This window comes from Podarcis erhardii, assembly GCF_964252035.2.
Source record: "Podarcis erhardii genome assembly, chromosome: 6".
Classification (NCBI taxonomy): Eukaryota; Metazoa; Chordata; class Lepidosauria; order Squamata; family Lacertidae; genus Podarcis; species Podarcis erhardii.
The window spans coordinates 34,850,026-34,868,669 of record NC_138510.1 but is presented as its reverse complement, the minus strand read 5'-3'; the positions used below and the strand labels follow the sequence as shown (position 1 = coordinate 34,868,669).

At 40.4% G+C, this 18,644-nt stretch overlaps 1 protein-coding gene across 3 annotated transcripts; it reads left to right on the top strand.

Moving 5' to 3' along the window:
- The first annotated feature begins 590 nt into the window (after positions 1-590).
- LOC309343441 (bile acid receptor-like) lies at positions 591-18,592 on the top strand. 3 transcript variants are annotated; one of them, XM_081864993.1, is made up of 11 exons: positions 653-899; positions 10,363-10,540; positions 11,139-11,501; positions 12,532-12,672; positions 13,511-13,638; positions 13,723-13,827; positions 14,856-14,955; positions 16,255-16,383; positions 16,648-16,749; positions 17,189-17,302; positions 18,339-18,592. In XM_081864993.1, exons 2-11 carry the CDS (start codon positions 10,450-10,452, stop codon positions 18,575-18,577), a joined length of 1,512 nt encoding a protein of 503 aa, XP_081721119.1. In that variant the 5' UTR covers positions 653-899; positions 10,363-10,449; the 3' UTR covers positions 18,578-18,592. The 3 variants fall into 3 exon arrangements, with proteins under 3 accessions (XP_081721118.1, XP_081721117.1, XP_081721119.1); XM_081864992.1 differs by having other exon boundaries at positions 591-899; positions 10,433-10,540; positions 13,511-13,827; XM_081864991.1 differs by having other exon boundaries at positions 593-899; positions 13,511-13,827.
- Positions 18,593-18,644: the final 52 nt, after the last annotated feature.

Below are 18,644 nucleotides of genomic sequence, written 5' to 3'. Positions count from 1 at the left end.
TGTGTTTACCACACCTGTGACCCATTCAATCACCCCACTCCAGCTACCTTTAATAAGTCAGGATGGACAAGGATCTAATGAGCAGGTCATTGGGGGTATCTCAGAAAGTATTGTGTCCACTGCCTCAGGCCATGTCAATTGGAAATGATCCCACAACACTGGGCTCAACATTGCATTGGACACTTTGGCTGGTACTGTGGCAACAGCAGCATCTAAATCAGGCTTCCTCAACCTTGGCCCTCCAGATGTTTTTGGCCTACAACTCCCATGATCCCTAGCTAGCAGGACCAGTGGTCAGGGATGCTGGGAATTGTAGTCTCAAAACATCTGGAGGGCCGAGGCTGAGGAAGCCTGATCTAAATCACTGAGGAGCCAAGAGATAGTGTTTAGCTATCTGGTTTCAGCTAGTTACTATGTGCTCAATAAGTCCACCTCCCTGGTCAAGAGTTCAATACACTAACCACTTCACCATGCTTCATATTGTAAAATGACTGCTGTTTTTCTTTCAATTAAGTGGTCCTTGCACTGTGAAGATTGTCAAATGTGAAGCAATCAAAATGAGGAAATGCCAGACTCTAACCCGGACAACAAAAAAAAGTTTGCTAGAGAACTGGGTAGAGAGGTTGCTGGGAAAATGTGACGTGTGGGTCCCAATGGCCTCTGTCCCTGATTATTCAGTTATTATTTGATTTATGTGGTCTTGCTGCTGCCCTTGCTTTGACCCTCAGAACGGCTGTGTGGGAAGTTTGTGTCTCTCAGATAGAGTGAAGCGCCGCTCTGCAAAGTGTTTGGAGCCAATGTGAATGCAAAGAAACTGATAAATACAGAAAAGGCTCTCTGTGCTCCAGATGCACCCCAAAGGGGAACTATAAGAAAACAGCTCCTTGGAACTAGGTACTGTAAGTATTTTAATGTCTTTTGTAAATGCCTTAGGATTGTCTGGACTTGACATACGACTATACTTGGGAGATGTGATGATTATGTCAAGTTTGGCATTTGATTTTCTAAATGCAGCGCTAATTATAATGAAATATGCACCAGAACAGTTAATTTTACTTTCTAACGCTTTATTTTTGATATGTTCTTTCCCCCCTCCCACCACCATAAAGCTTTATTTTCTTGGTGTAAAGTGCTGTGTCATTTACTGTCTGTAATGATAACAGAGCCTGTTTTGTTTTAGCATGCACAGGTTGTTGGCACATATTAGATTTATACCTACTAGAAGATATTACCTGCACAGTGCATTTGAATCATTTTAATAGTTCAATAAAATTTTCATTTTACATGAGAATTGGATTTTGCAACTTAGCTAATGTGTGATGAATTTTGAAATTATGAAGTTTTAGTATTAGTATTTTAAGAATGAGATATTTGGTAGTTATATTTGTCATCTAAAATGGACAGGTGCTTATTGGGTTTTAACGAAATGAAATTACGGTAACATTCTGGGAAAAAAAGTGTTTGGTCAGGCATGCAGTCTAGCCCCATTGGAAGTAGCTTGGTCTTTAATAAAGAGTATAGTCAGGGACTAAATTATTACATATGCTAAGACTTCCCCCAAGGACTCTTCCCCCAAAGATCATCCTGTCAGCAAGGAAATGTTATTACCTGCTAATTGCTGCTGATCACTAAATTTACAGCGGCAATTTGAAAAGTTGCCCCCTAGGTTCATTTGCTCTGAAATAACCTGCCATGCACTAGTTTCTGAAGAAGTGAGTTACCACACAATAATTTCTTTTTTATTAAATACTGTACAGTGGAAGGAAAACTAGTGCATTTTAAGGAAAACTAACATTTTTTTAAAAAAATATTGCACCACAATAGCTCTTTCACCCATCACGAACCTAATAGTCCATTGGCTAGGAGTAGTCAACAGAGATGTAAGTATAGTTGCCACATGGATTGTGGGTGCCAGGCATGCTCAGTTAGCATTATTGTCACAAGTAAAAAAGAACGGCAACCTGAAAGTACAATTAGATCATATAAAATGAGTATATCAATGTATTCAGGATAGAACTAGTGGAGACACTGGGAGATATTCAGCTCTCTCATTCCATCAGCACAAGGATTTATGCTTGTGCAACTGAAAATTCTGCCACCCTCTCCTTTTCCTGCACCTCCCTCAAGTCTACTCTGGAAAGTTGGTGAACCCCCAGGACAGATTTAAGGGGCCCACAAAGAAAGAAGTTCCTTTGTACAAGTAGAAATCCTTGTGCTGCTGGAATGAGGGAGTTACTGTTACACTGAATTGAAAAGGTAACTGGACAAAGTTTTACAAAATCCTTCTGTTACTGTGAATGCATCTCAGAATGCATTGTGGTTGTAGATGCGAATAATATAGAGATTTGTTAAGAGTTGGATCTCTGATCACAGGCACATTTACTTGGAAGTAAGGCCCAGTTAGGATCATTTCAAACATGGCAAAATCGTACAATATTATCCATATGTTGTGTGATGATAACACACAAATGTATTTTGATGGGTCTGTATACACACTAGTAGGCCACAATTGGCATTGTTTCCCACCACTGTACACAAAAAATGTGTATGTGATTGCCATACATGATGATCAATGCACAGGATTTATTCAGTTTCCTGGAGGTATTTACTTGCATAAATTGAGTCTTGTTTGCAGTGAAAACAAAACAAAACAAACACCCTTAACCGTTCCACTTGATATTTCTGTTGTGGTATTTTCTGTTAAGAAAGAACCAACCTTAGCTGGAAGCTTATTAAACTACAGGCACACTTCGATTTATGGTTCCAGGCTTTTGAAAGTATGAAAGATTTCTCTGTACGATTAAATATTTGAATTATAGCATGATCTTTCTTCTGATAGCAGCAAAAGGTAACAAAAGATAATGCATGCAAAAGCATGCATTAGTTACCGGTAGTTAATATTGGCCCACCCATGATTTAGAGTTTCAGTATGTGGAGCGGAGGAAAAGGTTAGGACAGGATCCAAATCAAGGTTAAAATCTACTGCCTAAATCTAGTTGCCCTGCAACCTCATATTCTTTCCCAGGATATGAGTGCAGTTCAGAAATGTGAGAAGACTTTCAGCTTGAATTCCTAAAATTCTTCCTGGTGAAGAAATTTCCCTTTTGACATAACTGTCAAAATATTTACGATAGATGTTAATATACTGTCGGTTCAAACATTCTGAAGTACTCCCTGGAGGGTGTCCTGCAAGACCTATGCTCTATATGCTGTAATAGAGCAAGCACTGCATATTTTTTTGCCATTAATAATATGCTAGCAGCTGAGCAGTGTCTTTATTAGAACTGGTATTTTCTCCAAAGGGATTCCACTGTGATTTTGTGGCCATATGGTTAGATTTTACCTTTGAACACATATTAATATTAACACGTGTACAGGATTTCATTTTACTTTTTTTTTTGCACTATGGCTGTGAATTTGTTCCTTTGTTATTTCCCTGGAATCAGGGATAGGTCAGGGATATGTCCTGCTGCACTCTGTAAAGTTCCTTACACATTCCTGGTGTAGTAGTAGTAGTAGTATTTTGCACTGTAACAAACCAAATCCTACTTACATTTACTCATATATAAGTTCTACTGGCCTGGGTCCAGAATAATCGTTTCAGAAACAGAAAAATCAATCAGCATTCCATGGCAGTTGAGCATACCCAGTCCTTACTGGGCTGTTTTTGGAATTCTATGACAGGGGGTGAAGGGGCCCTAATTTTTTTTTTGTACTCTTGTACCAAATCTGATTATACTTCCCTTTTGTGAATGGACAATGTCATTTTGGCAATATATGCAATGTTACACTCCCCTGAAAACGAGAAAATACAAGGAATTATATCCATTGTACATTTGCACACATTAAATATGCAACTAACCTGTGACACAGAATGCATGGGTTGACAACTGGCACTTAGCTAATGCAGAACAAACTAACTGTGCCAGTCTAGACACAGGTTTAGCTCATTTACTCACATTTTCAATCTAAATCAAAGGTGGGAAACCTATTTTAGCCCAAAGGCTGAATTTCACAGAAGGGAATTTCCAGGGGCTGCATCAAGCAGTGAGCAGGGTCCAAGCCAAAAGTATCGTACATGAGGCCAGGGACTCACCTCACTCTAATTCTTTCTCTAATGCACTCCCTATCAACCAATTCCATTTTTGCTCTTTCCATTTTCTCCCTTTCACACCTCCAGCTGCCTCCCCTCCTACAATTAGACTTTTTTATTATTAAAAAAAGACACAGGCTAAAGGGGAGATTTTTCAGTAGATGTTTATACCTCTAAAAGTGTTCAGTACTCACTTTATTTCTGGGTTCAGAAAATACTATTGCATTTTTTTAAAATTACCAATGATTTTCATGTTACATTTAATCATACAAAAATATAGTGCTATTTAGCATTCAATATAATATGTATATCATAATATATAATCACACATCATGATTCAGTACATGCCTGTTATGAAGAATACACACTGTGGTTTGTGTGCAGTGAAGGCAGCAGTGGAATCCTAGGCAGGAGAATGAGGAAGGATTTGTTTTTGTGACTGAATTAGTTCCTTGCTATCTCTTTTATTTTGTTCAGGAATTGGTTAAAGGAAGGGCAACATTTCCCTCAAAGCAATATTCAAAACTATGATGTAATTTAAATCACACAATGCTCCATTTAAAGTGCGTATTTGCTGATTAAAACATGTAGACTTTGTACATGCTCAACTGATCCCATTGATAATGGTTGCATGATTCATCAAGGCACTTCTATTTTGAACAAACATTTACAAACAGAGATAGCAAGTGGCAGCATTCTTGTCATACTATACAGTTTCACCTTTTCCTGCTCTGTGGTGGAAGGGGGGTGGGATGTCTGGATGAGGAACATGTCAGAAAAATGTCTTTTTAGAAATCTGTAAATAAAATTGAACAGGCCATGAGACATTTTTTTCTGCCCTTCCAGCAATCCTTGCTGTACAAACCACATTAAAACAAGAGGTCTGGAGACAAAGTATTGGCTGATCAGAGAAATTCAACCCCCTCCCCCCAATTTTCTTTTTGCTTCTGCCTTTTGCTACATCCTTAGAATTGCCAGAACATAATAGCAACATAATTTTGTAGCACCGTAATGGCTAGTATAAGCTTTCATGTGCCAAACGTACTTAGGCAGGCCCATAAATGGCAGAATACAGTCATCAGGATCTAACCCAGAGATGGCTAAACTCCAGTTCAGGTGCCTGATCTATGCCCCAAAATATTTTTCCTTCTCTGCTAAGACCCCATTAATTAGCACTGGCAAAACATAAAAATAAAATAAAAAGGAAAGGCGATACAGTGCTGGGTAGAGCAAAGCCCGATGCCCTCATGGGGAGGCATATTCCTGGTCATTAGACAGATCAAGTGGAGAAGGGGCAATAACGCCACTCCTCAGTGAATCGGCTGTGGAGGAGGGGCTGTGTGCCTGAGTGGTGGGGGGCATACTCACTGCATGCAGCCCCTAGAGGGCTGGCCAAGAGGGAAAGTGGCCTTAGGGTGGGAGGGAGGAAGAGAGAGAGAGAGAGAGAGAGAGAGAGAGAGAGAGAGAGAAGCTGCCTGTTTTCTTCCTTTGTCATTTGTAGCTTATTTTAGCACTGCCAAGTTTCTCTGTCACGTCTCCCTTTTCCTCCGTTCCATCTCCTCTGATATTTTTCTTTACGAACCCTTCAGGTTCCTTCAGGTTCCTTTCTAAGTCCATTCTGAACTGCACCTTCCCTTTAGCCTCCATGCTTCTGAGCCTTCTGTCTCTAAGCTATCTCTCAGCTTCCACACACACCAGACCTCTCCCAACTCTTCAGCCTACTGTACTTTTTTGTAAGGTTTAGTAGTTCCAAACTGACAACTTTGGCTTCCCTCACAGGATCTTAACTGCAAACTCTTTAGTGTCCAGAGCAACAGAACATTCTGAGCCTAAACATCAGCTCAGTCAATCAGTGTCAGAGGCTTCACTGCCAGAAGAGCAATAGACAGAGAAAATAGATGGTGAATAGATGGTCTAGAAAGGGCCAATTGCGACCTAACATTTTTTTATTCATTGAAGAATATTTATGAAGAATCCAAGTGACTCCCCACACTGGAATTCAAAATCCTTATAGATACTATCAAAAAGGATTGGAAAGATAGTCTCCTGTTCACAGTTTTTCTTGCAAAAAAACATTTCCCACATGATTTCACATCAGTAGGATCAGCCTCTCACTGAGGAAAAACAAAAGTATATTATCAGCACTAGCTCTCTAGTCTAGATGGCCCTGTGTTCTTATCTGTTTCCTTGGGGTTTTACTGAACTGTTTTCATTGGCTTTTTACTTTGGAAAGTGCTTCTCCCCAGAAATATGCTTTGTGATTTTGCTTCAGGCATGCATAGTACAAATCACTGTAAGGCATAACTTTCTTCCCTGTAAATGTATGAAAATGGCATTTAACCCATTTCCAAAAATGTATTAAATATGTACAGAAGTTATCCAGTTCAGTTCTTTAACAAGCACATTAATCCATGGAAATCTTTCATTCTGCCTCCTTAGCAAATGGGAAGATCTCATCTTGTTTAATCTCAGATACTAATTTTGTTTTGCTTAAGTTTAATGTTTATTTTTTATCTTTAATAACTAATCTAATAATATATACCAAAAACTTTTACTTGTGATCTTTTCAGGATATAGACACTATTTTGCATCATGTGCTATTTGAACAAGTCACCCAGCTCAGAAGGAGAGGTCTCTGGTAGAGATTGTTGAGAAGTAGCATGTTATATATATTTTTATAGATCACTGTTGGAGCCAAGGGCAGTGCTGGCAGGGAGGATGATCTTCCATTGCTCATTCCCATTCTAGACAACTGATCTCTTTATCTGTCTTCTCTTAGTTTTTTACATGTACTGCATATAAATTAGCCATTCTTACTACTTCTTTCTGGGCTTGCAGTAACTGGCATGTTCTCAGGGTACATATGAAAGGATGCAAATGTTGATGCTCCTTGGGCTTTGAAGGGATGATGGTGCTAGGGTCGAGCCTTTTTCAATTTACTAGTGGAAGCCACTAGATTCATTAGGCTAGGGATAATTTTAGACAGATCTTTCCGCATAGTTCTTAAGTTTTTAAAGGGGCTTCTACACAGTATTGTTGTTATATATATTTTTGGCAATTATCCCATTACTTTTCTTCATTTCACCTGTCCCCCTCCCTCCTAATGCAGTAGATCCAAACAGCAATGCTAAAAGCCCCAGGTGCGGATGTTTTTGCACAAATATCATGAGATCTGAAATTTCAGGTTCTTGTGAGACTTTTCAGGGAGATTTGCAGAACCTTATCAATGGCTCCACCCACACGGTCCACCCTCAGTCAGGCCAGAGAGAGCTTAAACTATTGCACTCACAGTGTTCTCAGTAATGGGAGACAGAAACAAAATGGTTGAGGTATAATCAGCTGAAGAACAATTAGGAGAGAGAAGTAACATTGTAGAACAAACTTTCTACCTGATCTTTCAAGCAAGGTAAACAAATACTGATCATAAACCTAATAATAATAATAATAATAATAATAATAATAATAATAATAATAATATCTTTATTGTCATTGCCCCCTCTCAGGGACAACGAAATTACTTGGCTGCTCCATCCACCCAGATAGGGCACTCCACTCAAAATCAGAACAACTTTAAAAACACTAATTAAAACAATATAATATAATACAGCAAGGAAGATTAGATGACTTTCAAAGTCCAGGTTTCCCATTCAGGGCCGAAATTGCTCTGGAGAAGAAGCTGTTCTTGAGACGGCTCGTTCTTGTCATCATCGTCCTGTATCTCCGTCCCGACGGCAGGAGCTCGAAGAGACAGTGACCAGGATGCGATGGATCTTTTACTATGTCCAGTGCCTTCCTATGGCACCTTGTGGCATAAATCTGCTCTAAGGTGGAGAGTGGGCAGCCAACAATGCTCTCTGCTGCCTTAACAACTCTGCACAACCCCATCCTGTCCTGGGTAGTACAGCTTCCGTACCACACACATAAGCCATAAGTGAGCATGCTCTCAATGGCACAGTGATAGAAGGCAAGCAGCAGTTTCTGCGGAAGATGGTTTTCCTTAGGATTCTTAAAAAGTACAGTCTCTGCTGCGCCTTCTTCACAAGCCCCCTTGTGTTGACACTCCAGGACAGATCCTCTTGTAATTCAATACCCCAAAATCTGAACGTTGTTACCCTCTCCACACAGACCCCATCAATCAGAAGTGGCTGGACATTGCTCTTCTGTCTCCTGAAGTCCACCACAAGCTCCTTTGTCTTCCTTGTATTTATGAGCAAGTTGTTAGCTCTGCACCACTCTGTCAGCTGCTCCACCTCATCTCTATAGTCCGTTTCACCCTCCCTTTCAGAGATGAGCCCAATCACGGTTGTGTCATCTGCAAATTTGACAACCCTATTACTAGGGTGAGCAGCGACACAATCGTACGTGTAGAGAATATAAAGGAGCGGACTAAGTACGCATCCCTGTGGTGTTCCTGTGTTAGTCTTAAGTGTATTAGAGGTATAAGGGCCCAACCGAACCCTCTGGGGGCGGTCCGACAGAAAGGCCGATATCCACCCACAAAGTGATAACGGGAGGCCCAGATCTTCCAGTTTAGACACCAGACGTTGTGGTAGAATGGTATTAAATGCCGAGCTGAAATCTAAAAAAAAGCAGTCTGGCATAACCCCCCCGCTGCTCCAAATGTGCAAGAACGGCATGGAGGGCAATCGCCACAGCGTCCTCTGTCGATCTTTTCGTTTTATAAGCAAATTGGAATGTGTCCAGTCCCTCTGGTAAACAGGCAATGACATAATTTCGTACCAGCTTTTCAAAGCACTTCATGATTATAGGTGTGAGTGCTACTGGACGAAAGTCATTCAGATCTTCCGGGTTAGATTTTTTTGCTATTGGAACGATAGTAGAGGACTTTAGGCAGGATGGAACAATAGCCTGGGCTAGGGATCGATTTAAAATCCCAGTGAAAGCTCCTGCTAGTTGATCTGCACAGTCTCTCAGTACCCTTCCAGCTACCCCATCTGGCCCTGTGGCCTTCCTTGGGTTGATTCCCTTCAGCACCTTCCTCATCTCTTCTTTTTCCACAGAGACTACCACATTCCTTTGTACTGATGATGACGATGGTGGTGATGGTGGCAAAGCCTTCACAGGGAGTGGTGGTGGTGGTGGTGGTAAAGCCTCAGCAGGTGTTGCTGCAGATGTTACTTCAAAACAGGCAAAAAAGGCATTCAGATCCTCTGCGAGGGATGCCCCTCCCTCGTCTGCCAGGGAATCCTTGAATTTATACCCTGTTAATTCTTGTACGCCTTGCCACACCTGCCTGGTGTTGTTGCTTTGTAGATGATTCTCCAGCCACTGTCTATACGCCTCCTTTGCTACACGGATACCTCTCTTTAGATCCGCTCTAACTAAGCTGTACAACGACTTATCTCCACTTCTGAAAGCAGTATTTCTTGCCTTTAGCAACCCCTGGACCTCCCTTGTCATCCAGGGCTTCCTGTTTGGGTAGATCTTTATCCGGCGCCTCTGTGTTACATTGTCAGTGCAGAACCTGATATAGTCCAACACTTGCTCAGTATGAGTCTCTAGATCCTGTTGGGCAAATACCTCCCAGTCGGTGTCATGAAAACAGTCTTGTAGTTGAAAACAGTCTTTCGTGGAAATTAAATAATCCTATACTAGGAAGATGTCAAAAAAGGGAACAGATTTGCATAAAACGTGCACATGCCATTTATAAAGATAGATGCAAATTTAGACAAGATTACTATAATTTATTTTTAAAATGTATATCACAGTAATGGAGAAGATTGTGCCCAGGTGATCCAAAGGTTAACTAAGATCAGTTAAACTAAGTTGGTGGGCAAGATGCTCTCCCACCTTATGAAACTGAATAGAAGGTATTGTCAAACACAGAGATGTCCTTAGGCTGCCCTTCATATAGGGTGCTGTCCTCTTTTAGGTAGGACACATGGCCACCCTACTTACCTGACACTAAAATTACAGGCCTTGTAGATCTTCATTGATTGCAAAGGAAATAATAAATGTAGAAAAGTAATTTCCCAGCAACTGCATTCCTACTGAGAAATAATGACATTCTGAGGCCGTCAGGATCCAGGCTAACAGCTGAAGTGAGAACTGAGAATATTTGAGGGTAAGTATTAATAGAAATGTGGATTCTCTTTAAAAGAAGTAAGATTAATGGAACAGTAGATTCAACAGAATCAGATCCTTAGTAACTTTTTATTTGTACTAACACAACATAATATTTCTATTTCTATTGCACTCTGTAGAGTTTTTCTAACTATTTCTCCTTTTCCTCCAATAAATTGTTTCAGGAAATAATCTTATCTTTAGACAACATCTTGACTCTTCAATTTAAAGTAACTAGAAGCTTTTTGAAAGCAGGTAACATTCCGAACTGAATGAAGCAGTGGGAGCTAGAGCAGACTATGGCAAATACCTTTGTGACCATACCCGATGGGTACTGCCTTAGTGACCCAATCCAGTATTATGGTGAGTTAAGCAAAAGGCAATTATCCACATGTCTCTTTGTGTATGAACTGAATTTCTACAGTTGTTAAATATATGTTTGATACATGAAGGACAATTCAAAGCCATCCAGTGTGCCATTTCAGCATTGAGGGGATCAAATAATTCCCTCAGGTGACATAAAGATATACAGTACAAGATCCAAAAACCTACTCCAGTGTGGATGCATTGAAGTTCACTTAAGCAGTGAATTTCATTCTCAGAAGATATATCCAAACAATTTAAGACCAGTTGTGGCCTTTATATTATATATTTAATAAAGTAAGATATATACCTGTATTATATTATTTTGTTTTTAGCGTTCTGTTGGGAGCCGCCCAGAGTGGCTGGGGAAACCCAGCCAGATTGGCGGGGTAGAAATAATTTAAGTATTATTATTATTATTATTGACATTTTTAAAAATTAACAGTAAACCCTCCAATCAAGGATAATATTGTCAGCAGAACTGTATACATAGGGTGCCCTTCTACAAACAATTCTGTTATACTATATTCTATAATTTAGAGATGTAAAATCCTAAACTAATCCACTGTTTTCTATGTGATTTTTCAAAATAATCTAGATGCCTTCCCAGAACACATCAGTTATCCACTTCAAGATCTTGACTTCCAAGCTGCTCCTTATTGTCAGTATTCAACCATTCAGTTTCCTGCAGCATTACAGACTCCATCTCCCCAAACACAGTACAGCACATACAACTTGGATTCTCAATACAGTGATGGGCAATACATCATCAGCAATTGTGAACTCAGTAAGCCCACCTGCATGGGTGCCCAGAATGATGGGGGAGGATATCTTGGACAGAAAAGACCCAGGCTTAGTCACTCTGCCTTGCGAATAAAGGGACAGGAAGAGCTCTGTGTGGTTTGTGGGGACAAGGCTTCAGGATATCATTACAACGCACTCACCTGTGAAGGCTGCAAAGGTAATGGGGAAATAATTTTGTGAATCAGAGAATGTCCACTGGTTAAAATTGGGAAGAAAAGTCTAGTGCAAAGTTAAAGTTGGGGAGAAAGGTCTAGTGCATAAGGCAGAGATAGAGAACCTATGGCCTTCCATATGTTGTTGGACTACATTTCTGGTAGTAAGATAGACACCCAACTTTGATATGGGCAGTAGCTCAATAGCAGAGCATCTGCTTTGCATGCAGAAGGTGCCAAGTTCAATCTCCAGCATCTTGAAGTCAGCCTAGGAATGTCCTGTATTAGGCTTGCCATACATCAGGAAAATTTCTTATATGTCCTGGTAGTAAGATAGACACCCAACTTTGATATGGGCAGTAGCTCAATAGCAGAGCATCTGCTTTGCATGCAGAAGGTGCCAAGTTCAATCTCCAGCATCTTGAAGTCAGCCTAGGAATGTCCTGTATTAGGCTTGCCATACATCAGGAAAATTTCTTATATGTCCTGGTTATGGGGTGTAAAAATGGTGTCGGGGGGGATTTTGCTGAATTGGCAAAATGTCAGGGAAAACCTGGATGTATGACAATGCGATGGAAAAATCAGTGGAAACAGCTCCAAAAGCTGGTGTCAATATGGCAATTCTATCCTATATGAAATACTAGAGAATAGATGCAACCCAGCACAGGATCAGAGGGACTACTAATCTGACTCAGTATAAGGAAACTGTCTATGTTCCTAAGGACAAGCAGCATGGGTTTCCATGGGGATAACCTGGACAGTAAAGTCCCAGGCTCTGGCTTACAAATGAAGGGCTAAGAGGAAGGATGTTTTGGTGGAATCTAGATGCTAATGGACTCCAACTCCCATCAGCCTCAGCCAGCATGGCCAATGGCCAGGGATGATGAGAGTGGTAGTCCATTTAACTGGCAGTTAAATCTTACTTCAACAATGGTGACAGGACAGTATCCTCTACTGCATGCGAGGGCAACAGGCTGTCTTATCAGCTGTATCATTTCTCATTTTTATGCTCATTGTTCCAAATGTGTATGCTAGGATTTTTTCGACGTAGCATCACGAAAAACGCCATCTACAGATGCAAGAATGGTGGCCACTGTGAAATGGATATGTATATGAGGAGGAAGTGTCAGGAGTGTCGCCTAAAGAAATGTAAAGCTGTGGGAATGCTGGCTGAATGTGAGTGCCCAAATTACAACAAAAAAATTCTGACATGCTGCTGAGTTAAGGAATTTTCCTTTCCTGCCATGTTTAAAGGCAACTAATGGTATTCCTTCTGAAGTTGTGTGTGTGCATGTGGGGTGGGGGGAGTTCACTAAGAGAATAGTTTCCTAGTCTTTAGAGTACATCTGGTATTAATTCCACCTCTGCTAGGTATCAGTACTTAGAAACATGTTTCTAAACTTGATCTCATGGTATAAAAGTATTTAACAACTCTGCTGAAGCTAACCAGGTCTGGGTGTATGCACAGGGCTGGTTACAGTGGGACCTTCACAAAGTGTTCTCTACCTCTGATAGCCTCCCTCCTATATGGGTGAACTCTAGAAGACTTAGTTGGTGGCAGCATTCTGTTTGATATGAGACAGCAGGCAGCTTCTATTTATTCACATAGCTCCTGAGCCATGCTACACAGAGGGCTTTATTGGAAATTAAAATGGTGGATGCCAGACCTATTATTCTAGCACTGACTAGATTAAGAAGACTAGGGCTGTCATCAGAAGTGGGGTTCTGTATAGGATCAGGCAGAAGTGGGTTGTTGGGGGTGCTATATGAGCTATTGCTGTTGCTTACCAGGAGAGAAAGAGGGATGAGGCAGTGGGCATGGAGCAAATGCACCAGTGGAGCCAATCCAGTGCTCCTGCTGGTATGTTTGCACTTCACCAACCTCTCTGCAGCCTTACCCCTCAGAGTAGTCATGGCTAGGAATATACTGTTAAATGTTCTGCAAGGGAACATGCTTGAAATCAATGCCTTTTTGGAACTTGTTGTTTCCCCCTCTGGTTTACATTTTTTACAGGTCTACTAACAGAAGTCCAGTGTAAATCAAAACGTCTCAGAAAGAAGAGTAGCTTCCTTTGTAGCATCAAAATGGAAGTTGAGGGAGTGGACAACAAGCATGTATCCTCTACAACAAAACCTTTAAAAGTAGAGTATTTTAAAAATAATTTTGATTGTTGTATTTTAACTGTTGTATTTTGCTTTAAAGACATGCACATCTTTCTTTCTAAGGTGCAGGAGCGAATGGAACTGACTCCTGGAGAACATCAGCTCATTGACCATATTTTGGCTGCCCATCAAAAATGCACAATTCCCTTGGAGGAAGCAAAGAAGTTTGTATGTGTTCGTAAACAGCAATATAGCAAATGTGAATTTTGGCCTGGGAAAGCTTGGCTGCAGTGGTTCATGCCTTGGTTACTTCCAGACAGGATTACTGCAATGTGCTCTATGTGGGGCCTCTTTTGCACTTAATCCAGAAGCTGGAGTTAGTGCAGAAGGCTGCAGCACAATTGCTGACATGAGTGGGGCCTTGTCAGCATACACTAGCAGTGCTCAAAGATCTGCACTGGTTGCCAATTTGCTACTGGGCCAAGTTCAATGTGTTACTATTAATATATAAAGGCCATATCAGCTTGGGACCAGTTAACCTGCGAGGTCACCTTATGCCATATATGCACACTTGACTGCTTCTATCTGTAGAACTAGCACTGTTACAGGTGCCACATAATACCTGTTCTGCATTTGTAAAAAAATCAATCTTTAAGTGCGGCAGCAGCTACAATTTGGAACTCCCTGCCTATTAACATTAGGCAGGAACCTTCACTGTACACTTTTTGGTGCCTGTTGGCGGTTCAAATCCCTGCGACAGGGTGAGCTCCCGTTGCTCGGTCCCTGCTCCTGCCAACCTAGCAGTTTGAAAGCATGTCAAAGTGCAAGTAGATAAATAGGTACCACTCCAGCGTGAAGGTAAACGGCGTTTCCGTGCGCTGCTCTGGTTCGCCAGAAGCGGCTTAGTCATGCTGGCCACATGCTGGCCAATAAAGCGAGATGAGCGCCACAACCCCAGAGTCAGTCACAATTGGACCTAATGGTCAGGGGTCCCTTTACCTTTACCTTTACCTTTAAGGACATTTTTGTATACCTACCCAGATATGTAGTGTGTTGTGTGTTAATCTATTTTGTTTATTGCGTTTAAAAATGTTTTAAACATATTTAAACTGTTTTTAGTGCCAATCTCATTGTTTGATCTTTTTTGTAAAGCACGTTGAAGATTTTCACAATCAAGCAGCGTATAAATTTTATGGATTAAAAAAAAAAATCTAACTTTCTGTTGGTTTATCTTGTAAATACATGTTTTTAATTAGTTGCAGGAAACTGCCAATGCTGAAGAGAACTTCCTACATCTTTCAGAAACAGCTATGGTTCATGTCCAGGTACTAGTGGATTTTACAAAAAGACTTCCAGGTAATGCATTCCACAGGAAATTTTCTTGGGGTGCTTCCACACTATGCATTTAGCATGGAACTGCCATGCCACTCACATTTTATTGGGCTGGGTGCGTGAGCACATATCATCATCATCCATTTGCAACCCTTCTTCTTTTCCCAGTGCTTATTCCAGTTTTTTTCTTCTCAGAAAGTCCACTGCTGTTGTTGAAATAATGGAAGGGTAATGATATCTCCACAAATGTATATACCTTAGTGCAGGAGATGCAATTAACAGAAATCAAGTGATATACAAATTTTATGAATAAATATAATGGCACAGGTGCCCCCACCAATACCTCCTATGGTGCCCACATAAGGTCTCTATATATCCCCTCAAAATCCAGATTGCAAGACTGCTTTTCCTGTTCTGCTCCTGTTTACATTGGTTCAGCCTCTCTTGCATTGAACATGCCCTTTCAGACATGCCCACATTTCACTGGCTATCAACATTAAACACCCACCCTTATTTCTGTTCTGAACAGAGGAGAGCTGCAAAGAGCTTTTATCTGTGACTGCAGAAATGGCTGATATAAGTGCCTTTTCCCCATTTATGTGGCAAGGCTGATATCTGCAACCTTTTGTGGTCCTGTCTCTTTTTGTGCTCTTTTAGACATGGCGGCCATTTTGTGTTTTGCTATGCCTTCCAGGAAGCCATTTTGTGACTGGCACCCAAGGCATTTATGAACATTCCAAATGTTTCCACTGGCCAAAATGGGTTGGTGTCTGGAGCCTTAGGGGATTTTTTCTGACTCTTTAAAGCTACATTGTTTTGATATACCCAGTGATGTATTGAGAACGCAAACTTTATCACAGCTTGGCACACATTTACCTTTGCAGTGGGCACCATTTTATAACCCCTATTATTACTTTTTTAAAAGGTATCTTTGAATTAATGCTAAAAAGCTTATAGATTACAGTACTGCTTAACTGAAAGAGTATGATAGCACTGTGACATTAGAAGTCTAAGGACTTTTTTCCACAGTGAAGAGAAAAGCAGCATAAGATAGAGGATTTTTAGTGGGAAAATGGCCAGATCCAATAGAAGTTCCTACCTCACCTTTGCTAAAACCTGAAACATTTTGAATCAATGTATCATTATTAAAAGATATAATTGGGAGTAACTGTAGCTGGACTTTTCAAACTTTAGATCTGATTCTCAAAAAATGTATTCTTTGCAAGATTAAAAAGCTTATATAAGTAAAGAGCTGTCAAATTTCAGATATATACCTACCATCAAAAATCAATGTAATTTGATTACCTATTCATTTCTCTATAGGGTTCGAAAGTTTAGCCAGTGATGATCAGATTGCATTGCTGAAAGGCTCCACAATTGAAACAATGTTTTTACATTCTGCCCAGATATACAATGAGCAAGGGATTGAATGCCAGTCATCATTCCATGAAAGTAAGTTATGTTAGCATTAGATGAACTTAATAAATTCATGCGTATACGTGCTTGCCATGATCACTTCACTATATGCATTTGATGAGGTGGAATATGGCTTACCCTAAAGCCTTTCCCAAATATGACTTTCCCTTGGGATAAATGGTTCTTCTTTCTCACTTTATCAAATGATACATTGTGACACAAATTTAAAAATATGATAATCATAAGGTAACTTTAAAAGGGAAAATCTGCTCTTATAGACTTTCATTTCTCTTGCTCTAGGTCAAGTAAAATTTTCTGCCAATGCTATATGTGCTCAAGATAAAAGTACTTACTTAGGACTGTCTCATACTGAAGAAAGCCCAACATCAACTACTACAACAGGTAACTGAGCTGTCCCACAAATATAATTTTAGTAAATTTTTAAATCATTGCTTACTGGATTACTGAGTTTTTAATAGCAAGATACTTTTGATTTTCAGCCAGAATACCTATTTGACTATCTATTTTGTTGATTAGACTGCTAAATAGACTATCAATCTTGTTGATTAGTCACTTTAGACTGCATTTCTTGAATGTTCTAGATTCATCTCTCTGCACCCTGACATCTGTGACTTCTTCCACTAATATATTTAAATGCCTGATAAAACTTAATTCTGCACCCTGGTATTTTCTCGCATATTAATATTTTATCTCCACTCCCTTTCCCCTGAGTGGCTTGACCTAAAATCTTATATGTATCTTATATATGCTATCTAATCTTAAAAATAAGTCAATTATATGTTGTCTAGCTACCATCTGATATCTTCTGGTTTTTTTCCAGGTATCACTGAGGAGTTTATCACTGCACTATTTTATTTCTACAGGAGCATGGGAGAACTCAATGTGACAGAGAGAGAGTATGCATTGCTTGTTGCAACTACTGTGTTTTTTTCAGGTATATAGAGCAACTACACACAGTGTTTAAATACTAAAACTGAATAGTGTCAAAGAAAATTATATCAAAGTAATAATAATAATAATAATAATAATAATAATTTATTATTTATACCCCGCCCATCTGGCCCGGCCTCCCCAGCCACTCTGGGCGGCTTACATAAAAACCAAAAACACAGTAAAAGACTTTCAAGGTTTAATAACTTTATACTTTCAAGGTTTAATATCTTGGTTGTAAGTCCCATTGATTGCAACTGAACTTAAAGGTAAAAGGTAAAGGTACCCCTGCCCATACGGGCCAGTCTTGACAGACTCTAGGGTTGTGCGCCCATCTCACTCAAGAGGCCGGGGACCAGCGCTGTCCGGAGACACTTCCGGGTCACGTGGCCAGCGTGACGAAGCTGCTCTGGCGAGCCAGCGCAGCACACGGAAACGCCGTTTACCTTCCCGCCAGTAAGCGGTCCCTATTTATCTACTTGCACCCAGGAGTGCTTTCGAACTGCTAGGTTGGCAGGCGCTGGGACCGAGCAGTGGGAGCGCACCCCGCTGCGGGGATTCAAACCGCCGACCTTTCGATCGGCAAGCCCACCCGCGTCCTGCAACTGAACTTACATGTTAGTAAATCTGCACTGATCTGCTTAAGAGGATCCTCTGGGGGTGCACAGAGGGTTGCAGGGGCAGAAGAAAGCAGAATTTTCTTTCACAGGTGGTTGGACGGAGTTGGATACCACCTACTGAAATTAATGGCATTTACCCTCTGGTAAAGGGGTATAGGATTGCAGCATTACCTAGAAATAAGCACTAATAAACTTCAAAGGACAATTCTGAGTAGTTAGACAGAAGATTGTGCTATCAGATCTTGATCATTTTTAGTGCTAAGAATATTTTTTTACAGAAATATTTTACATAAGTGCAAGCTCATGGGGATCGGAAATAACATAACATTCAATAATTTTATGGCATCATGACCACATTGGGAGAGTATATGTTTGAGTTCTGCATAGCATCATGTAATTTTAATTTTCCTTTTTTTTCAGATCGTCCACTCCTAAAAAACAAACAACATGTGGAGAAACTCCAGGAACCCTTTTTAGGAATTCTGTACAAGTATTCAAAGATATATCACCCTGAAGAACCACAACATTTTGCCCGTCTCATAGGGCGACTCACTGAACTCAGAACCCTCAATCACAATCACTCAGAAGTCCTAATAACCTGGAGAACAAGGGATCCTAAGCGGATACCTGTACTTTGTGAAATATGGGACTTGCATTAAACAATCTGCCAATTACTTAAGTTGTTACACACTTAAGTTGTTGTTTTCCCCTCAAAATATGCTCTTT